The sequence below is a fragment of the Crocodylus porosus genome, unplaced genomic scaffold (assembly GCF_001723895.1).
Source record: "Crocodylus porosus isolate Cpor-Errol unplaced genomic scaffold, CroPor_comp1, whole genome shotgun sequence".
In the NCBI taxonomy this organism is placed as follows: domain Eukaryota; kingdom Metazoa; phylum Chordata; order Crocodylia; family Crocodylidae; genus Crocodylus; species Crocodylus porosus.
Genome location: NW_017728943.1, coordinates 64,737,177 through 64,758,126, shown reverse-complemented (window position 1 = coordinate 64,758,126; position 20,950 = coordinate 64,737,177). Strand labels below are relative to the sequence as shown.

The window sequence follows — 20,950 nt, the reverse complement described above, 5'->3', positions numbered from 1 at the left end:
GTTATTTTCAGTCTGTAAGCCAACCACTCAGACATTTTGGAAGCAAACTTCTTTAATGAGGAAATAGTTGTTTCTTTCATCTTTGCAAGATGCATTTGGTACTGGCCATTAGCAGAGGCAATATTCTAGAGTAGATGGACCAAAGTGTGCTATTGCATGATCTTCCTTACGTTTGTAATGCCTGCATTGTTTTCATTAGTGCCTCTCATGTCCTGTTCCTGATATAGGAGCAGAGAGGTCATTAGCCATATTAGCCTGAATTCAGGCAGAAGGAAGTGCAAGGTGGCACCTTATAGAGAATACATGATTAGGCTCTAAGGTCTACTTAGTTTCTAAGGGTACACGCAGACATTAGATTTAGATTAATAGATTCATAGATTGTGGAATTGAGCCTGAAAGCAGCCTTCCAGGAGTTTGTATTCATTGCTCCTGGTCTTCCCCAGGGATGCCCTGGTGAACAACTGTTCACCAAGTTCTTGATATAGTCCTCTGATGTAGTGGTAAGCCACTACCAAGTCCCCTCTCAGCCTTCTCTTCTGTAGGCTGAAGAGGCCCAAGTCCCTCAGCCTCTCCTTTTATGGTTTGTCTTGAAAGTCCCTGATTATACAGGTGGCTCTTCTCTGGACCCTCTCAAGTTCATTCACATCCTTGTTGAAGTGCAGTGCCCAGAACTGGATGCAGTACTCCAGCTGCAGTTTCACCAGTGCAGAGTACAGTGGGAGTATCACTTCCTTAGTTTTGAATGAGATGCAATAGTTAGTACACGCCAGCATGTTGTTTGCCCTGCTGGCCACAGCATCCATTCCACTGAGCCTGTAGGTATGTTGGGGATTGTTTGTCTCCAGATGGAGCACCTTACATTTCTGAGTGTTGAGCTTCATTTGGTTCCAGTCAGCTCAACTCTCTAGTCTGTCTAGATCTGCCTCTATCTGCAACCTCTCTTCTGGCATGACCATGATTCCCCATAACTTGGTGTCATCCACAAACTTGGCCAGCAAACTTTTCACCCCCCACATCCAAATAATTGATAAAGATGTTGAAAAGCACCGGTCCAAGCATGGACCCTTGAGAGACACCACTGCTCACTGCTCACCAGGATGACACAGATCCATTCATGAGAACTCACTGGGTTCTACAATGCAACCAGTTTTCTACCCACTGAACAACTGAGCAGTTAAGTCCACAATCTGCCAATTTTTCCACAAGGATATCATGGGATACTAAATCAAAAGCCTTTTGGAAGTCTAGGTATATAATGTTGACCTTTTCTCCCATGTTCAGATGCCAAGAAACCTGTTCATAGAAGGAGATGAGATAGGTAAGACAAGACCTACCCATGATGAAGCCATGCTGGCTGTCATTTGGAATCTTACCCTCAGTGACTGTATCACATATAGATGTTTTAATGAGTTTTTCCAGGATTTTCCCTGGGATGGAGGTTAGGCTGATTAGCCTACAGTTGCCCGGATCCTCCTTCTTCCCCTTCTTGAAGATGGGCATAATGTTGGCCCTCTGGCATAATGTTGGCCCTCTTCCAATCCTCAGGGTTCTCCCCTGTGTGCCACGATTTCTGAAAGAGTTTTTCCAGGAGTTCCGCAATGACCTCAGTCAGCTCCATCAGCACTCTTAGGTGAAGTCCATCTGGTCCTTCTGACTTATAAATGTCTAGCTTTTCTTGTCTGTTTTGTACCAGCTCAGCATTCACATTGGGAAGTCTATCATTCCCACTGTACCCCCTCTGATCCTTATCTTGCTGGTCTTTCCCCTTGGTCTGGTGAAATACTGAAGCAAAGTGGAGAGTCAGGAGTTCAGTTTTTTCCTGAGTGTCTATTACCAGTTGTCCTGAGATGTTAAACAGGGCCCCCCCAACTTCCATTTGTTTTCCTTCTGCTCCCTACATACCTAAAGAAGTACTTCTTATTGTCCTTGACTCCCTTGGCTAACTTAAACTCGGTCACTGCCTTAGCTTTCCTAATCATTTCCCAGAATTATGGATCACTGTTGTATAGCGTATAGTCCTCCTTGAGGACTGTCCTTGGCTTCCACTGTATGTATGCCTCTTTTTTTCTTTTTCAAGACTAGGGTTAGGTCTTAATTATGGTTAGGTCAATCTAAGTGCTGAACTGTACAAGCAGTTATGGAGTTTAGATTTGGCAAAAAATGGCTGGCCTGATCTAACTTAGTTCACCTGAGAAGGTCCACTACGTAGATCAGGCTAAATTTTGCCAATCTATTTGAATGTGGCCATGTCCACACATGCGCTTTACTGAGGAGTAAATTAATGACTTGCAGAGTAAAGCATTACTGTCTATACATGTGACAGTGTTAGGCCACAGTAAATGAATTTACACCACAGTCAGATAGTTGGAGACAGTACTATCTTAGGCTGGGGTAATTTACTGTGATTAAATGCATGTGTAGATGGTGACTGTGGCTGTAATTTGCATTCAGTGAGCCCAGTCAGTGGGGAACCAGACTCCTGCCTCCTGTCTAGCCACATGACTGTGCACTTTCAGCACTCTCTCCCAGCCAGTCCCTCTGCCACCTAATGCTGCCACTTGGAGCCTGGGGCTAAGTGACCCTGGTGTAAACTGCTCAGCCCTGGCTCCAATTGCTGCTGTTCCAGGTACATGTGTAGTCACTGCTCTTGGGTAGTTTTACTCTGTCTTAAATTGCCCCAGAGTTTACTGCTTCAAATTCATTGCATATGTAGGCTCACCCTGTGGGTACATCTACACTTGCAATTAATGTGGCACAATAAACTGGTGCATACTGTGTTGGAGTTTATTGTTTCTGGGTGCACCGTTTGCATGTGCGCCTGGGACTGTAGCACATTGTTCAAGGACAGAGCAGCCCCAGCTGGCAGGGGGCTCAGGGGGTCAGCCTGGGTCTGCTCTGATCTGGCTCAATGTGCTGTGAAGGGGCTTCAGTATGGAGGGTACTTTAGTGTGGAGCTAGCTGGCGGGCAGCCCCCACACTGAAGCACCCTCATGCCCCAGGCAGCTGGGTCAGCATCTACATATGTGGTACTGCTGAGTAAAAAAAATCCACAATAGGATAGTACTTGTATTTACAAGTATCAACCTACTGTGAAATTAATTACTTTAGTCTGTCATATATTTCATAGCTTTTTAGGGTTGGAAGGGATGTCAGTAGATTATTGAGTCTGACCCCTTGCCCTGAGCAGGAAAGAGTGTTGGGGTCAGATGACCTCATCCAGGTACATGTCTAAACCTCCTCTTAAAGACCTCCAAGGTAGGGGAGAGCACCACCTCCCTCAGAATCACATTGCAGATTCTAGTAACTCTTACCATGAAGAAATTCTTCCTGATGTCCAATCTAAATCCCCTCTCTGTCAGGTTGTGGCCGTTGTTTCTAGTTACCTCAAGGGGGCCCTGGTAAACAGAGTATCTCCTATTCCTTGCTGCCCTCCCCTACCCCCAGTGAATTTGTAGACAGCCACAAGATCTCCTCTCAGCCTTCTCTTGCAGAGGCTGAAGAGATACAGGTCCCTTAATCTCTCCTTATAGGGCCTTACCTGCAGGCCCCTAACCATATGAGTAGCCCTCCTCTGGACCCTCTCAAGGTTATCCACATCCTTCTTGAAGTGTGGCGCCCAAAACTGGGCTCAGTACTCCAGCTGTGGCCTTACCAATGCCACAAAGAGGGGCAGTATCACCTCCTTAGACCTGTTTGTGATGCACCTGTGTGATGCATGATAGACTGCGGTTAGCTTTACTGATCACTTTATTGATGACTCATGTTCATCTTGGAGTGTACTATTACTCTGAGATCCTTTCTGGCACTGTGCTACTTAGAAGGTAACCTTCCAATCTGTATGTGTGCTGGTGATTCTGTCCTAATATTACTACATGTGTAGATGCTGAGATGTTTACTGCTGAGCTAATTAGGCAACTGCAGTAAACATCTTGTGTGGACATGCCCAGAGTGTACTTTTTCAGAGCACAGCCCTGGATCTGGGAAAGCCCCGGCGGCTGCAGTTTTCTGATCCCCTCCCCCCCCAGACTGACTGGGTATTTGTAGCCTGCTGACCCCACCACCCCTGGATGGACAACCAGCCCTGCAGAACTGCCAGCTCCCCTGGACCTGCCAACCTCCCCTACAATCCCAACTCTCCCTTCACCCCAACTTAGAATGTGTTCCCAGCAGTGGTGAATGTGTGTACAAATAGGGACTTAATCTATGATAACATGGTTTAATCATAGATCAGGTCCTGGGAATATCTGCATATGCCCTAAGTTTTCATCCTGCCTTGTCTTCTGCCTGCCTGATACATGTGGCATAGTTTTTCTGTTTTGAGTCACTCTGTCTAAGGCCTCTGACACATTACACTTAAGATGTGATTAACCAGTTAATCATATCTTCAGTTGTAACCTGGATACACATTAAAGCAATTAATGGCGGCACAAAAGAAGGAATAAGCCTCAAAGTTATTCCACAAAAAACGTGTCCTAGCTTTGTGGCTGTTTCCTCTCACACTATTAATTGAATGTGTGGCCAGGTGAGCCCCATGGCTGGGATCCCTGTCAGCTAGAGGTTCCCAGCTGTTCCTGTAACCCGAGGCTGAGAGGCCACAGTTGACAGTACTTCCACAAGCTGGAAGCCTGCAGCTGATGGGCCTCCCAGCTATAAGAGTACATGGTGCAACTCCATGGCTGAGAACCTCAGATCATGGGGCTCCTAGCCATGGAAATACATGATGTTCCCTCATGGCTGGCAGCCCCATTAACTAAGGGGGCTGGCAGTTTCAGTAGCTTGCTACTTGCCAGAGTAGGGGGAGCCCCAGCTCCCCCCCTACCAGCATGTGATGGGATCTGATGCTCCATCCCACAATCGCACCTTCTTTCATCCATATGCCACATGGTAGGAAATGTGATTGCGTGGATCATGTATCAGATCCCATGGCATCTTTACCTGCATGTCTGGTAGGGGTCAAAGAAGAGCATCTGAGGGAGAATGAACAGAGAACCAGAGCTAGCAAGCCTCACAGGGTTTAGAACACCCTGTTCTGGAAAATGTGTAGCATTGTATATATGCATTTTACATAGAGAATATTTTTCTTGGTGTTTTATTTGGGTTCATTGTTCAAGTATAAAACAAGTAGGCACATCAGCATTATTTTTGGTTATATTTCTTCTTTTGAAACTTTATTAAATGTCTTTTTTCAACCTTTCTTCTCATTGCTAGGTTTTTACATTTCCCAATTCAGTGCTTCTGGCTGCCTGCCATGTTTATGCCATATAACTGGTTCAGTCAGCCAGGTCTGTGATCATCTAAGTGGCCAGTGTGTTTGTCAAGATGCTTCTGTAAATGGACAGAGATGTGACCACTGCAGTGACCTTTATTTTAGATTTGACTCTGAAACTGGAAGGTGAGTCTTTCTTTGTTTTTGTTTTTGTTTTGCAATTTACTTCTAATATTATCTCATTCATATTTTCTCACATTGGCTAACTTTAAAATCATTAGTAACCATAATAAGATACCATATATTTAAATTAGGTCTTCATTTAAATTAACATGCATATCTAATGCACACAAGCACCAATGGAATATTTATATTGGTTTCAATGCAGGCATCATTAAAGCCCTAAACAGTATATTTAATATTAGGGCCTCATTACATAGTAAGATTAGGCAGCTTCTGGAGTTCTGAAGCCCTGGATTGGCTTAAAGACTTGTTATTTGGTTTAAAGTGATGCCACTCCAGGGTAGGAATATCTCTAATCCGCTTAATTTTGCTCCTGTTCCATTACATTAAGGTGTGGCCACTACCTACAGCTATTCTGCCCAAACTGAAGTTCTCCAGCATCGCAGGATGCAATGGCCTCTCCTGAATCAGGATGAGTGGGGACACTGGGACATAGTGGCACCAGGCACGATGCCTTGCCCTGGACAGAGCGAGCGCTGTAGCCCTGGAACACGCAATGGCTGCCAGTGCCTCCTGCTGCAACTCAGATTGACTTGCTGCTCCTGCAGGTGCAGGAGGGGCAAGCTCCAGAGAAAAAAAGAATCTGACCCCTCAGAGCTCAAGCAGCAAGCAAGTCCAGGTGATGGCTGGAGACACCGCAGCTGTGGCACTTGCTCTGCTTGACATCCTCAGAGGGTGAGGTACTGTGCCTGGCTCCACTGCACCCTGCTTACCCTGACTCATGGGGGGCGTTGCATCCTGGGATGATGGAGGGAGTGGTAAGCTGGTCCTACCCCTAGCTCATGGGTGAGCGGTTATTTAGGCCAGAGGGTCACTTAGGGAATTTTGGTGAGCTGTTGCAGGCCAGGTCAGCACCCCATGCCACCTGCACTCATTAAAACTCACTAAGTGGCTTTGCCCTGCATATGGTTGTCATTGGCCCATGATTTCACACCGGCCTTGGTCCTGACCCTGGCCCTGCCCACCCATCCTGCTCCTGTATGCTGCTCCCTTCCTGCCTGTGGCCCCATCCCATGCATGTGTCTGCAGCTGGTCTCCACAGAGATCCTGCCTGGCTGCTCTGTTTGGTGCCTCTGGCAGTGGGCATGGGGCAGAGGAGCCAGGGTGCCTGGGCATTGGGGCCACAAGGCTTCCAAAAAGCAAGGTCAGCAGCCACACTGCCCCAACCCTTCTGCGCACCCAGGGGAGGTGGAACTGGCTGCACAAGGCATGGCCTGGGCTGCCTCCTGTGCCTGAGCTGGTTGGGGCCAAAGGATCTGCTACGGGCTAGACAAAATCCCTTAGTGGATTAGATCTTGCCCACAGGACATATTTTGCCTTAGCTCCTAGTCCTGTCCCTGCACACCAAGTCTCTAGTGGCAAGTCACAGCTGTGCAGGTGAAGGACAGTCATAGATGGTTTTTCACCTTAAGGTATGACAGCTCCACTAACCTGAACAACACTAAGCTAATTAACATTAGTTTGGCTTACAGTATACGGTGTAAGCAGGCCCTGACAGTGATTTGAGAATGGTTTCATTATGATTCTTCTGTATCGCTAATAACTGGTAATGAACTGATTCCACGTTACTACTCATTCACTGTTAACACATATTTTTTACATGCTCTTTGGAAAATTAAGAGCATTTTGACCAAAGCTGGCATTTTTAATAGTAAAGGAAGCAAAAAGTTTGATGCTCCTCTTCCCCCAGTAGGAGATAATATCAGTTTTCAGGGAATGGATTAATTTAATTTCAGCACTTTCCCTATTGTAAAATCTGTTTCCCTAGAAGACTGGATTCTGTATCTGCACCTTAATTTTGTGCCACAGGCTAAATTTTGTATCTAATGTATCCTAGGGCCTTTATGTACACTAAAAGAGTGTGACTATAATACCATGAACATGAGAGGTAAAATATATCTGTAAGTAATATATTGTTATTCTGGCTATTGCTCTTTCTCTTGCAGCATTTTCTTTTTTCTTGCTTAAACCTCACAATCTAAATTCCCCTTAAAAAGTTGTCCAGTAAGGTTTCACAGGCTCGCATTTTCATGCAAACCAATTATTGTAAAATGTTTTGCTACAGTTAGCATTTGTGCCTTTAAAAAGAAGAATGGAGAGACTTAAGTGACAGTGATAGGACACCTTCAAAACTAGCCTTGGGTGTACAGAGGAATAAACATATCCTGCCCCTAGAAAGTGAGTGTGTCTTCTTGAGTTCACTTGACAGTATTTTGCTGCAGATTGTTCACTTGAACTTTTATGTTACTGTCAATCATTAGACAGGGGATGTTTTAGTTTTGCAGGTCATAGAAGTATCTGTTAATGGTAGTATTGAAATCTGTAAGGATGGAGATTTCTTATTTTCCGTTCCTGTCACTGTGAATGGTTGGCGATGACAATCCTGTAGTATTAAGTTGCCATCTGACTGAATTTTCCTTATTCTTTAGTTGTGTTTGTTTCAAGCAGGATTTGAAAAAGTTTACAATATCAATCTGTAAAGCAGTATTTCTTGTATACCAGATATGAGATCAAACCACCAAACCCATACCCCCCAAAATTCAAAGTCTGACAATATCTAGATCCAGGGGAGTAGAAGGGCACAGCTACTTTGGGTGAGCTGCATAGCGTGGAGCAGCACAGGTTCCTGCCATGATAACTGTGGTGGTGTTATCTACTGCTTCTGTAGCAGCAGCTGCTTTGTACCTCCTCTCCCATAACGGCTGCTGCCCCATTAGCCCCTCCATAGCTATGCTACTGTCTCAAGCAGGGGTTGGCAATGTTTTTGGACAGAGTGCCAAAAACACCCGCGAACTTGGCTTGTAAGATGTTGGTGTGCCAGAAGCGGATGTCGGGGGAGCTGCAAGGGGCCTGATTCTTGTTGTGGCAGTGCATCCCCAGCCCCTTCCCTGCCATCTGCCCCAAGGTGTGCATGCTGAGCAAAATGCCTTCACATGCTGCACTCTGGCACCTGTGATGGGGGTTGCCTACCCCTGGTCTAGAGCCAAACATTTGGTTTATCTCATCATAAAACCAGGATTTCTTTTTTATGTTTGCATGGGACTTGAATCTAGAGTTAGCTTGGACCATCAGTGAGTATGCTTCTGTTATATATCTTCTACAAAATTCATCAGTTTAGTATCTGATAGCCTTCCAGTAAAATACATTAAACAGCATAACTAACACCCATCATGTATTAATATCCGCTTGAATATTTAGAATATGGTTAGTGATAGGGATATAGAATGTTAGTGCATGAGTCATGGCCAGGAATATGGCTTTCATCTCCCTTTGTTGTAGGCATTTATTACTTACCTGTATAAAGAATCCATTTAAAATTCACCTTGTTCTTATGCACCTATGGCTCCTGTTTCACTTGAGGTACAAAAGCATTCCTATACTGAGGGTTTTTTTAGTCATTTACAGTGAAATTCTTGTCCTTTGTATAAAGACCGAAGTCAAAAGGTTTTACATGGGGAACACAACAGAAGAGAAACGTGAAATCTCATACTTGCAATTGCCAGGTCATCCCATATGAGCACTCTGTGATTGCTACTCTGCATTCAGATAAGTCAAAGGCAGTTGGTATCCTCACTAGCTTTGACTTGGCGTTACACCAATCTACCAACGCTTCTAGGGGAAGAGTCACCGTAGATCTCAGCTTTGTGGTGCCCTGGGAGATCTGGAATCTTACTAAAGAGTAAATCTGTGTGCATTGGGCAGCATGCTTTCCTTCTGTAGCTGGAAGTATATATCCACAAAAATATTTGTATGGCAGTCTGTAGTAATCTGTTTTCAGTCTTTTTTTTAAAGTTAAGACTCTTTTAAAAAGATGATTGTTCTTTTGAAAGTTGTATGTTTATTTTCTGCAAACTTTGTCTCCTTGCTTGGAATTTGAGGGTTTCAAATAGAAAATTCACTGTGGTACAAAAGAAAGTTAGATTTCAGGACTTTGCAGTGAATGAAAGAGCGCTGTAATGGTTGTAAGCATTGGCATATATTAGAAATCCCTTACTTCTGTATTGTTTACCATAACAAACTGGTCAGTGAACATCACAAATTGTTATCTATATATATCTTGACAGATTACTGTTTATGAAATCCATTTAGCAAGTGAGGTTTTCCCATAAGGATGAAAAATGAAGATTTTAAACAGATTGTTAGAGAGACTGTAACTGCACCTAGAGAGTCAATGTAATAAAGGTTTCTCTATATTAATATTACAAAAACCATTTATCCTCGCAAAATCAATATTGCAATTCATCTTGGTTTGGTATTTCTCTTTCCATGTTTTAGAAGTCTTTTTTTCTTTGATTATGTATAATTCTGTTTTAATAAATGTGAAATGTTTTTGGTTCAAAATACCTTGAGAAGGTAGAATATAAAATGGCATAAAAGCTTCTAATTAATTTGTAATAGTCCACATAAATGTTGAAAATATTATATAGCCTGATATCTTTGAGGAATTAGTTCATTTATTCACTAAAAAAATTCCTTAATGGGTTTTAAAGTACAGAGAAGGATAAAATATGCATACAAATATTGCTTATACATATGTACAGCAACAATTTTAAGTAGTAAAATGCATCTGTTTCCCTGTTTAACAAAAGATTATGCCACTAATCCTGAAAACACACAGTTGAGGTATCCTGTTGAATTGTTCAGGGTAACTTTATCCTGTTGAATTGTTCAGGGTAACTTGCACATTAGTGTCAGCAGGGTTTAAACCTAAAGAATAACCTAAAGGTAATTAAAGAAAATACAACTTTTGACTGCCCCTCCCAAAGAAACAAAACAAAAACCAAACCTGTTAGGTACTCAAAACTGTTATTCTAAATGGCCTATATGTAAAATGAGTTTGATTTGTCTTGTGAGTGAATGATAATGAAAACGGAAATACCCAGAAGACCCTTATTCTGAGGTGCAATAATATATAGTAGGAGTAAGAGAAGTTTGCCTCTCATTGTTTATATGCTGAGACACTTGCATTAAAAAACCTCACAAACTATACATGCTAAATAGCAGCATGTAATGAAATTATGAAATAATGAAATATTGTATTGCTGGGCAAATAATTCTTTCTTCATTTTTTCTCTCTAAGCCATTTTCTTCTGTCATGACATTTAAATAGTCTAAACAAAACCTCTATTTGAAGGGGGATTTGGATGCACTGTCTACAGATGAAAGGACTTAATGCAGTTGTTTGAAAAAAAATGCCCTTTTCTCTTGACTATAAAAGAGAGCAAACTACAGTATAGTGGTTTCTAAGAGAGAATGTATTTTATTTATTCCCAAAGGGATATTAGTCCATAAAACAAATTTGCAGCTTATTTTGCAGCTTTAGCTTTTATCAGCCTTTTTTAAGGGTGTTGAATGATTACTCAGGAGATCACACAGCAAGAGTTGCAGTGGAGTAAAGATTCTAATAAAGAGAGCTCTGAGATGGGCAGAAAATATATGTGAATAGTTTTCTTAAACTTGTTTTAAAATCTGTCACATCTAATGTCTCTTTCACTGATTATTGACCTGGATCTTACCTGTCTAATATGAAAATAGTTCTTCTTCTTTACCTTTTCTTTTCATTATCCTAAAGTATAGTTGAGCTCAGTTGTGAACTACAGCTATATTTGAGAAGAGAAGAACAAATGGAAACCTGGAACAGAAACTTAACCATTATACCATATCATGCCATTGTCCCCCTGCCTTAGCTGTGATGGATTAGGGTGCTATGCTGTGTGGTTGTGTGACAGGGTTGCCTATGTCATTTTAGTAACAGGTTAGACAAGAATTTGCTTGAGATGGTTTGAAAAGAGATAATCCTGACTCAGGCAGAGGTCTGAACTAGAAGACCTTCAGATGAGTGTGGTGGTCATGCCACCCTACAATGACAGAATATAGTAATATTAGAGAACTTCAGAAAAAGCCTTTTATGTTGTTGTCTTTATCTTGTTCTTTGCCTTCTTCTTTGCTGCCTTCTTCATTGTCATCTTCTTTATCATCTTCTTTCTCTTCATCTTTATTGTCTTCATAGTCTTCGTTGCTTTCTTCATCATCATCTTTGTCTTTGTCTTCTTTATCACTAGGGATCTTGTTTTTTTTCTGGTTAAAAGTCCCCAATATTTTGTAAAAAAAAAAAGTAACCCCAAATCCACACTTTTCCAAAATGATTAAAATGAAACATCACATACATATATGTATATTAGTCACGTTTACAGAAAAATGTGGGTTTGGGGTTACTTGTTTAACTGAAAATTACCAGGATCCCTGATCATCGCTATCTTTTGAGATGAATAGTTTGACCTACAGGATTGGCAATAGGACATAGGTTGCTGATTCAACCCAGACCTTTATCTGTTATGCGGCTACATCTAACATCTAGAATTGTGGGTGTGCGCATGTGCATGTACATGTGTGCTTGTATGTGTGTGTGGGTAACCTGAAGTTGGTAATCTTATTATAAATCATGGCTACTGAACTCTTAAGGCTAGATTCTATTGCACCTATTAGAGTTACAAGTGGATTTAGTTGCCAAAGTTAAAATCTGTTTCACTTTGTTGAAGTCCTGAACATCCATTCGTCCATCTACTTTTGTAACACACTATCACCTGATCCTAAAATGAGTCACAAAAAAGCAGCTGGGAGGAGGAAGCTTGGCCACCTTTTGCATCAATAATTTTTCAGGAACTTGAGCAGGATGGAAAAGAATCAGACATAGGTACCTAAGTCAACTTATACAACCAATAGGTGGATTGGCAGTGTTAGAGTGATATTGGCTAGGGACAGACATTCAAAAAACCTGAGCCTGAATTGATTCTGTTGCCCTGTGGGGTCAGGACAACTCTCAGGATCTCAATATTGCGCTGTTAGACAGGAGGGTGTGACACAATTGCACATATACAAACACACAAATCAATTAGGTGCACACACACACACAACCAGCTCAGGCACATCTAAACCAGCCTAGGCACATGCATACCTATCACCAATTCAAGCATGTACACTATACACCCCAAACATTAGACACAGATCACTAATTCGTATATCATGCACACAATGACATATATATATACACACACACACTCAACCCACCTACACATACACACAGGTGAGTTTCTAAGTTGGATGGTACAGTGTGTATGTGTGTGCTTGGGATACTTAGGGGAAGGTTCAGGTGAGAGAGAGAGAGTTAAAGTGTAGGGAGTGAAAGTTTCCAGAACCAGGATTAGAACCTGTGGACTACAGAGAAGCTGGCTGAAGAACTGAGGCTTGGTTTACTTAAGGTAGACTGGGACTGGAAACTGAGACAGACAGATGAGATATTGGGGCAGGGGAGGATGGCAGATAAGTGGTGCCAAGGAGGAGACAGCCAGGAAAGAACCTGAGGCAGAAAGCCGGTTGCTCAGGGGAAAAGGAAGTGGGGATAAGACAGTGGCAAAGAAACAGGGGGTTTGGAGGCAGAGAGGAGCTCAGGACAAGTGTTGGAGGTGGCAGTGAGCCAGAAGCAGGAGAGGGAGAAATGAGACAGAAGTTAGAGGGGCGAGGCGCAGGGATTGGAGCAGGGCCAAACCATAGTAAAGCAAAACCCAACTTAGGGGTCCAAATAACAGCTTTATTACACAGACAACACACTACACAGCCCCATGAAGTTATTGGTTCACACACACACACACACACACACTCTCACAATGGCAGCAGGAGAAAGAGACTCAGTGAAAGGGCTGGAGTCCAGGTAGGGAGGAGAAGCAGAGTCCAAGTCCTTGGTTGAAGAAGGGGTGGGGAGGTGATAGCTACCTATCCAGGCTGGAAAGGGGTCCTTGTCCAGTAGGTGATGTCCAGAGGGGGGTTGCTGACAGGGCCTCTGGGTGGATAGGTGGTGTGGCACAGTGCTGGTCCATATGGAAAGGGCATCCCATGGAGACAGTCTTCACTACCTCTTTTATGGGGCAGACTACCTTTGATCTCCTATGGGGAGGGCCTGTCCAGGCAAGGTCAGTCCTGTTCCAGAGGGCTCCAGGTGTTCTTAGTGAGGATGTGCAGCTTGGCACAATGGTGGGTTGCCTCATCTTTTGTTTCTTGAATGCTGAGGGTGGTTCCAAGGGCTGGGTTGTTGGTCCAGGTGTTGGTGTTGATGGTTTGGTCATTCGGAGGGAACTATTGGTAGACCTACTGCCATTGTCTTTCAAGCACCCTCATTCATCCTCATTCATTCAGGAACCAAGTTACATAGGAGAGGTAGGTGTAAGTCATGGGTTACGCAATAAGGCCTCAGGACAGGATGGAGACTTGACAAACAAAATGGAAACTTTACATGACTTATGCTAACTTACATATATAGGCCTAAAACAGTAATCACACAATATAAAAGCAGTAAAAAAAAAATCAATACAAACATAATAATTATCACTTATAAAACAGTGGATATCTATATCAAAATAGCAGGGCACTAATTTGCAAGGAGGGGAGAGAAAAATAAAACTTACTACCTAAAATAAACTGTTAACACTTATCCTACATCTTAGCCTACTTATACTTATCTATAGGGCATAGAGAGGGAGAGAAAGAAAAGCCAGAAATAATAATTGGGGAAGGGAATGCATATCTATCGTGTGTGTGTGTGTGTGTGTGTGTGTGTGTGTGTATGTGCGCGCACTAGAGCATCGCTCCTTTCTCCTTTCACAGGACTGAGCCGAGGGAGATGTGGCCAGGCCCCAGTAGGATGCGCTAATTAGGGAAGGTTGTAAACCCCCACACTGCCTGCACCGTCCCAGGCTTTTTCCTGCTTGCTGCTTAAGGGGCAGGAGTATTGCCAGACCCCAGCCCTGGACTAGCACTCTGAGGCAAGGGGGTGGTGTGCAGTGCATGCATCTGTTGATGATACTGAGCTTTTCAATCTCCCTCTCCCTGCTTCTCCATACTGTCTGCAAACCTGAAGGGACTGCAAACCAAAAGGGGGCTGATAAAAACCAGCAGATGACTGATAGTACAGTGTTTATCAGCCCATCAGCAACAACAAAAAAGCCTCTTTCATTAGTTGAAGCTCTTCTTAAACAGCTTTTTCCAAGGAATGAATGGAGGGCCACTAGCAGCTGACCTATTGATTAGCTCCAAAAAGCCCTAAGTGGACACTGTTCTGTCTGCCTTTGCCTTGTCTGCCTTTGTCCTATCCCAGTGAAATTGGAGACATACACACACAGACACCTCTCAGCATTAGCTAGCATACCACATACTTAGAGTCTGTGTGGCAGGGGTCTGTGCTGTAGGAGACGGGAGGGAGAGAGTGGGAAATTCCTGTTTGAGCAGCAAGCAGTGAGGGAAGCCAGGCAGATCCTGCTGTGCCTGCAGTCTCTGCCGAAGCTCTGGCTAGGGAGCAGAGGGGCAGGGCCAGCCTGTTCTCTGGAGCAGAGCGACCAGCCCAGGACTGCAAAGCATCTGGGATGCTGAGGGACTCTGGTTTAACTTAAACCAGGAAGGGGTCTGGGACAGACATTGTGTAAACCAGTTTGACCCAAATCAATTAAGTCTCATACTACATTCAACCAGGTTTATCTTAAACCAGTTTCAGTCATTTTGAAACTGGTTTATGCGCACTGAACTTATGTTCTGTTACAAGTCTAAACCAGTTTCTGATCACTTAAACCAGTTTCTGGGTAATGTCTGTCCCTAGCTGTTGTGGCCATGATGGTTCAGAAATTATGTGATAACTTTTATTGGACCAGCTGTATAATGAATTAGAATCTGGACCTTAGTCCACAGAGGATTTTCCACTGAGGCTAGTGAAAGCTTTCCACAGAAACTGAAGTCAGATTGTGGTCTTTATATAATAATTGATTTGTTAATTATTGTCTTCTTTTTTTAATCTAACTGCCTTATGGTCAGCATCAGTATCATATTAAGGCAGAATATGTGCTCTGCCTCCTAACCATTCAATTTCTTTTCCTTGCCTTTTCCTTTCCTTTCTCTGCTTTGCTCTTGTTCCTCCCTTTGCCTCTTTCTTCCTTTTATTCTCTTCACATTTGATTTTTAAAGTTGTACCTGTGGGTAAGAAACTTTTTTTTAAAGAAAAGCCTAGTGTCCTCAGACTTGGAATATATTTTGCAGGTCACATAAATGTATTATCTAATTTACTTCAGTTGTACTACCTGTATGAATAAGGTGTATGTTGAGTGTATAAGGGTTGAAATACCAGCCATAACATTTTATTAGAAAATACCAAGTGCACTTTGTTATAGATCAATTCTATAGTAACACTTTTTAAAATCTAAAACATTTTCTTAGAACAATTTTCGTCTAATACTGAGATTTTTAAAAGGATTATTTTAAAAATGCATTAAATAGCACAAAGTCAAACCTGTGAATATTTTAGGGTACATTTTATGTTTTCAAATGGATACTAGTATTTAAATTTTCTACTGCATCTCATTCCATGAGGCTGTTTGTTTCTGATTCTTAATTATCAGACAAAAGGACACATTAAATAAAACCATACTGTGTCTAACTGAAGTGTTAATGTGTTTTGATTACTTTCTCGATTTGTTTTTGTTTATAGATGTCAGAATTGTAATTGTCATCCTGCAGGAGTCATTAATGGGACTTGTCATCCCGTTACTGGACAGTGCATTTGTAAACAATTTGTAACTGGCTTGAAATGTGACAACTGTGTTCCCAATGCTAGTAATTTGGATGTCCACAACCTATTTGGCTGCAGTAAAAGTAAGTGGATGTTGGTCTTAAAAACATGTCTTTCAAATTACTGGCTTTTATTGGTTTAGTGAATGTTAAATTAGTTCTGTAATAGTAATGATCTTTTCATATTTCAAATTCTTACAGGGCTTTTTTTCCATAGCTTTCCTCTATCTTAGCTGCCCTTTCTAGAAAGATGTAGTTAAAGAGCTTTGTAGTTTTGCAACAAACACTGAGCTTGAACGTGTGAGTTACTGAACTCCCTCAGCTTCCATTAGATTTGGGCTGAGGTACATAGCGAGACATGGTTTCATCCCCAACTTCACAAGGACTCCACCAGTCACGACTGGTGAAAATGCAACATGTCATTACAGATCATCATAAATTGGGATGTTCAGAGTGGACTAAAGCTATGCTGACAATCAAGTGAGACATTGATATGAATCACATTGCAGTTGAGCATCTGCACTGCTCCAATTGCAATGAATCTGGACTGAGATGGCAAGGCATCAACCTTTGTATGATTCCTGATTAGTCAAAATGACATTTTCAAGTCTTGTTTGGTGGATTATATCTGTGCTGGCATACACTGGCTGCGTATCTGCAATAGCAATTCCACTGTTGATATCAGTGGTCAACCTATAGCAGTAGGGAATTATAAGAAAAAGGAAAAACAAGGAGAGGTAGAATGAAATGTTTAGGGCTAAGTCCTATTTTCAAAAGGCCATGGCTTGACTACAAACGTATTGTGACAGCAGCAGTGACTTGTACCATGTCATGCTATCCCACATGGGTTGCCTTGAACTGAAAACAGTATCATTGCATTTAGATTGAGAATGGTCTATAACTGGCATTGTTACTCAGCACTACTAATTAGGCCACTCACCCCTCTGTAGCGTAGATGACTATACTGCTTCTTGTTCAGGAGGCAGAACACACAGTGTGTTTTAGGATGCTGCTTCCAGATCTGTTAAGGTTGAGATATGGCCTTACATTCTTAGAAATCTAAAGATATAGCATGTCTCACTATTTGGAGTGAACTTAATGGTTGCCCATAGTTACCTGAATTACACAAACTGCCCTTCCATGTCTGCATACCTTGGTACTCTGCATTCATAAAATACAAAAGAAGAGACAGGATTGATTTCATTGGAGAGGTATAAAAAGTTGAAACAGAGCCCTTCTAGGAATCATGCCCGATACTTTCCTCTCCTTCTCTGTTTTGCTCTTATTCCAGGTAGTGGTGATAGGTGGGGTTCAGAAGTGCTGCTTGCAAACTTCCATCCTCTGTTTTCATTTTGCTTAACCTGAGTGAATACTGAACACACTGCAGGGGCAGAGCAGGTTAGGGGAAAGTTTGGCTTCACGCCCTGATGGTCAGGAAACTTTCCAGGGTATTGCTGGACATCTTTGGAGGGGATGAGTTTTCATGTAGGGGGTAGGTGGGTTCAAGCTACAGAGGAGGCCTGGGGGAGAGCCTTAGTAGCAGTACAGACATACTCTACAAACCTAAAAAACTGACTTTAGGTGATACTAATAGTTATCTCTTAACTCCTTTTATGTCATGGATTTGTGTTTGAGACATTCCTGCCAAGTATTAGTTTACATAATCTCCCTAGGCATTTATATTATTTTCATCATTATGATCTCTCTATGATTATGTGCTATATACAAACACAAATACACAGACTCAGAAAGGTGTACAAAAACATATGTACAAGTTTGAGTTTTGATCCCAATATGTGTTTGAGCTGTAAAGCAATTTAATATTAAAACTATATGCCATTACAGAACATATACTACTTCAAATGGGACAGAATGAGGCAGCTTTTTTTCCCCACAGATTAATTTTATCAGACTTTCAAGGTGACCAGGTTCTGGATTTTGGTTCTAACCTACTTTTAGAATATACAGTACCTCTCTATTTGCATGAGAATTAGGTTACACATTGTTTCACATTAAAATGTATTTTTTTCAATAGAACGTATAAAAATATACTTAAGTCATACTTCTATGGCACTTTTCGTCTTCAGAGTGCCTTGGACACAAAAAATAATCTACACATTGTATCAGTATCTGTTTTTCAAAAGTTCATAGTAATTCAACTGTTTTTAAAAATGGTTTAGATTGCTAATATTATAGACTTATGTGTGGAACTGTAGGAAACAACTCATGTAGTATTTTAAATAACAATCAGAGTCCTCTTCTGGACATGAATGATACAGCAGCTGCAATCTTCTTTCAAGTCTTTATGCCAGAATTTCCTAATTGTTGTCACCAATTTTAGAGCATTGTTCCTCCAAAATAATGCCCCTTCGATAGTTATGATTACTCTAAAGAAACCATAATACTATTAAGTGCACTTTTCATAGAAGCCTGTACTGTCAAAAATCAATGCTGAATGCTGGAAAGAGACAGGGGGCAAAATTCTAGGGCTCTAACAACTAGTGTAAAAAGAGAACAGAATTAAGTCCAATGGCAGCCAGATTAGTTTGCATTACATATAAATGTTAAGTCATTTTAGGCTGAAATTTTAAAGGTACCTGGGTACCTAACTCCAGTTGATTTCACATTTCAATGGAAAATCAATGGGAGTATGGCCTCTTTATATCTCAGCAGACTAACTCATGGACTTTTGCTTTCTACTTGTTAGATTAATTTATATGGCCGTTGGGATTAACTAAATGGAAATAACACTTCTGCAAAAAAAACAACAGATAATTAGAATAAAGCTTTAAAATAATATTGGGCATAAATATAATCCATCTTTAGATAATATCCTAAACACAAAGAACAAGGGATTTTTAGAAAACTGTGGTATTATTGATGTTTAACTTCTGTGGCATTTCCAAGTGTCTTTGAGCTGGCTGCTTTGATGCATTAATTTGGTTTGTGTACCTAGATAAAAAGCTTTGTTGTACAGTTCTTCTGATGGTTCAACATTGTTTATTGATATTGTCTGTTTGACAGTGTTTTTTCTTTTTAGCAGCAGAGGAACCTTCTTCTTTAAGATTTCATTTCAATATATGTGCATGTTTATTAATCACCTTTGTTCTGGAAATAATCTTTCTCTGTTTTTTTGTTTGTGCTCTAGCACCATCCCAACAACCTCCACCCACGGGACAGATTCTAAATGCTTCTGGTATCTATCTTTCATGGAGCTCACCTGATTCTCCAAATTCCAACAAGCTTGTCTATAGGCTATACAGAGATGAGACAGAAATCTATACAATGGAAGACCACCATCCCTATAGTGAGTGTTGACAGAAGAAAAATGCAATGTTTTATATATAGATAACACTTATTTATTCTTATTTTAAGTTTCTGTAGTTATTTTTGGTAAGGATTTGAATTCATTTTTTTCAGTTTTTCTGTGGAGTTGGGGCTTAATTTTGGAGGGTAGTAACTGAGCATTCTCTGAAATCAGGCTTATATTGAATGTGTGTGCAATACATGAATGTGTGTCTGTGTCTTAAGGGGGACAGCAGCCAAGGGAAACAATCTAGGAGAGCTGGTTCACACTGCCTTTGTGCTAACTCTGTGATCTCTGCCTAGAGAGAAGCACTCCCTAGCCTTTGCTCCCATGCTTAGCATTGTAAATCTCAGGGTGTGGACAGATATAACACTTGAACTGTTCTAAGAACGTTACTGATTGGAAACCAGTTTATAATTGTCCCTGGACAGAAGTGTCTGCATATATACTACTACAGGTTTGAAAAAGAACCCTCACGTTTTGGTGATTGTATTGATGCCAAAATGCCACCAGGTAGTAGTGGAGTGCCCAAACTATCAGCCCTTTCACAGAGCAGTGGAGGGGTTGCTAAGTGCTGGGGGACTTTGTGGTCACCTGCTTGTGATTTTATGGTGGGGAGAAGGGGAGGGAGTGCTGTTCTAGTGTGCCAAGCTCATTTGGGGTGAGGGACAGGCAAGCCATACAACCCCCACCCCCAGCCCCTTGCAACCCCTCCACTCCCCTCCACACCCCAAATGAGCCTAGCACCCTGGAATGCCGGGCCTCTAGCAGGGAAGTGAAATTGATAGTGCAGCCTTCAAGACAGGGATTGAAAAGCTTTGGAGATTTTGGGGGTGGGGGTGGTGGTGGTGCAGCCCCTGAGAATAACAAGCAGGGGGTCACACATCTGGCAGGGGCAGATCTAGAAGGAATGCAGTGGCACAGTTGTGCATCTTCTTTCTGCCCATACCATGTGAGCAGCAGTCCCCAAAGCAGGTAAGAATCTCTCCTCTGCCTTCCCTTATATCTTCAATGGTACATCATCCTCCCCTCCCATTCCCCACTCTCCTGCCTGCAAGTGCTACTTTCCCTGCTTATGGGATGGCAAAGGGCATGTTCCAGAGCCACTTCTGCCATGCTTGAGCTGGACTTAGCAGGGGTGGTGGGTGAGTTCCCCCTCCCTACACTTGCTCCCAGACAGGAAAGGAACACCTGGAGTAACTAGGCAGAGAGGAGAAACCCACTCACTGCTGTCTCTATTGCCACTGTTCCCAGCTAGAGCAGGGCAGGAGTGCTTCCCTTAACCTCTTGGATAAGCTGGAGATAGCGAGGGTGGCAGAGGCAGATGGGGAGAGGATAAATAGGAGGGGAGGGACATGCTGCTAAGGAAAGAGGGGAAGGGAGCAGATGCTAAGAGTGGAGGAGGTGGGGATCTTACCTAATTTGGGGATGTAAAAGCAGTCCCTGCTTCTGCTCCCATGGTGCCATCTGCCCTGTGTTGGGGGACCCTGGGAGCAGGCTTTTGGATCATAGAGTCCTGGCTGCATTCCAGAGCAGCCCTTTTTCCTGCATGTGCTGTGGCAGGGCTGAGGAGAGCTGCGGTTTGGGAT

At 42.3% G+C, this 20,950-nt stretch overlaps 1 protein-coding gene across 1 annotated transcript in view; it reads left to right on the top strand.

Annotated features, from left to right (window-relative positions):
- USH2A (usherin) overlaps positions 1-20,950 on the top strand; it is a 652,515-nt gene that overhangs the window by 103,404 nt on the left and 528,161 nt on the right. The window contains exons 13-15 of the mRNA XM_019549473.1: positions 5,209-5,392; positions 15,975-16,138; positions 19,203-19,361. Coding sequence (XP_019405018.1) covers positions 5,209-5,392; positions 15,975-16,138; positions 19,203-19,361 — 507 coding nt within the window. The remainder of the gene's footprint in view (positions 1-5,208; positions 5,393-15,974; positions 16,139-19,202; positions 19,362-20,950) is intronic.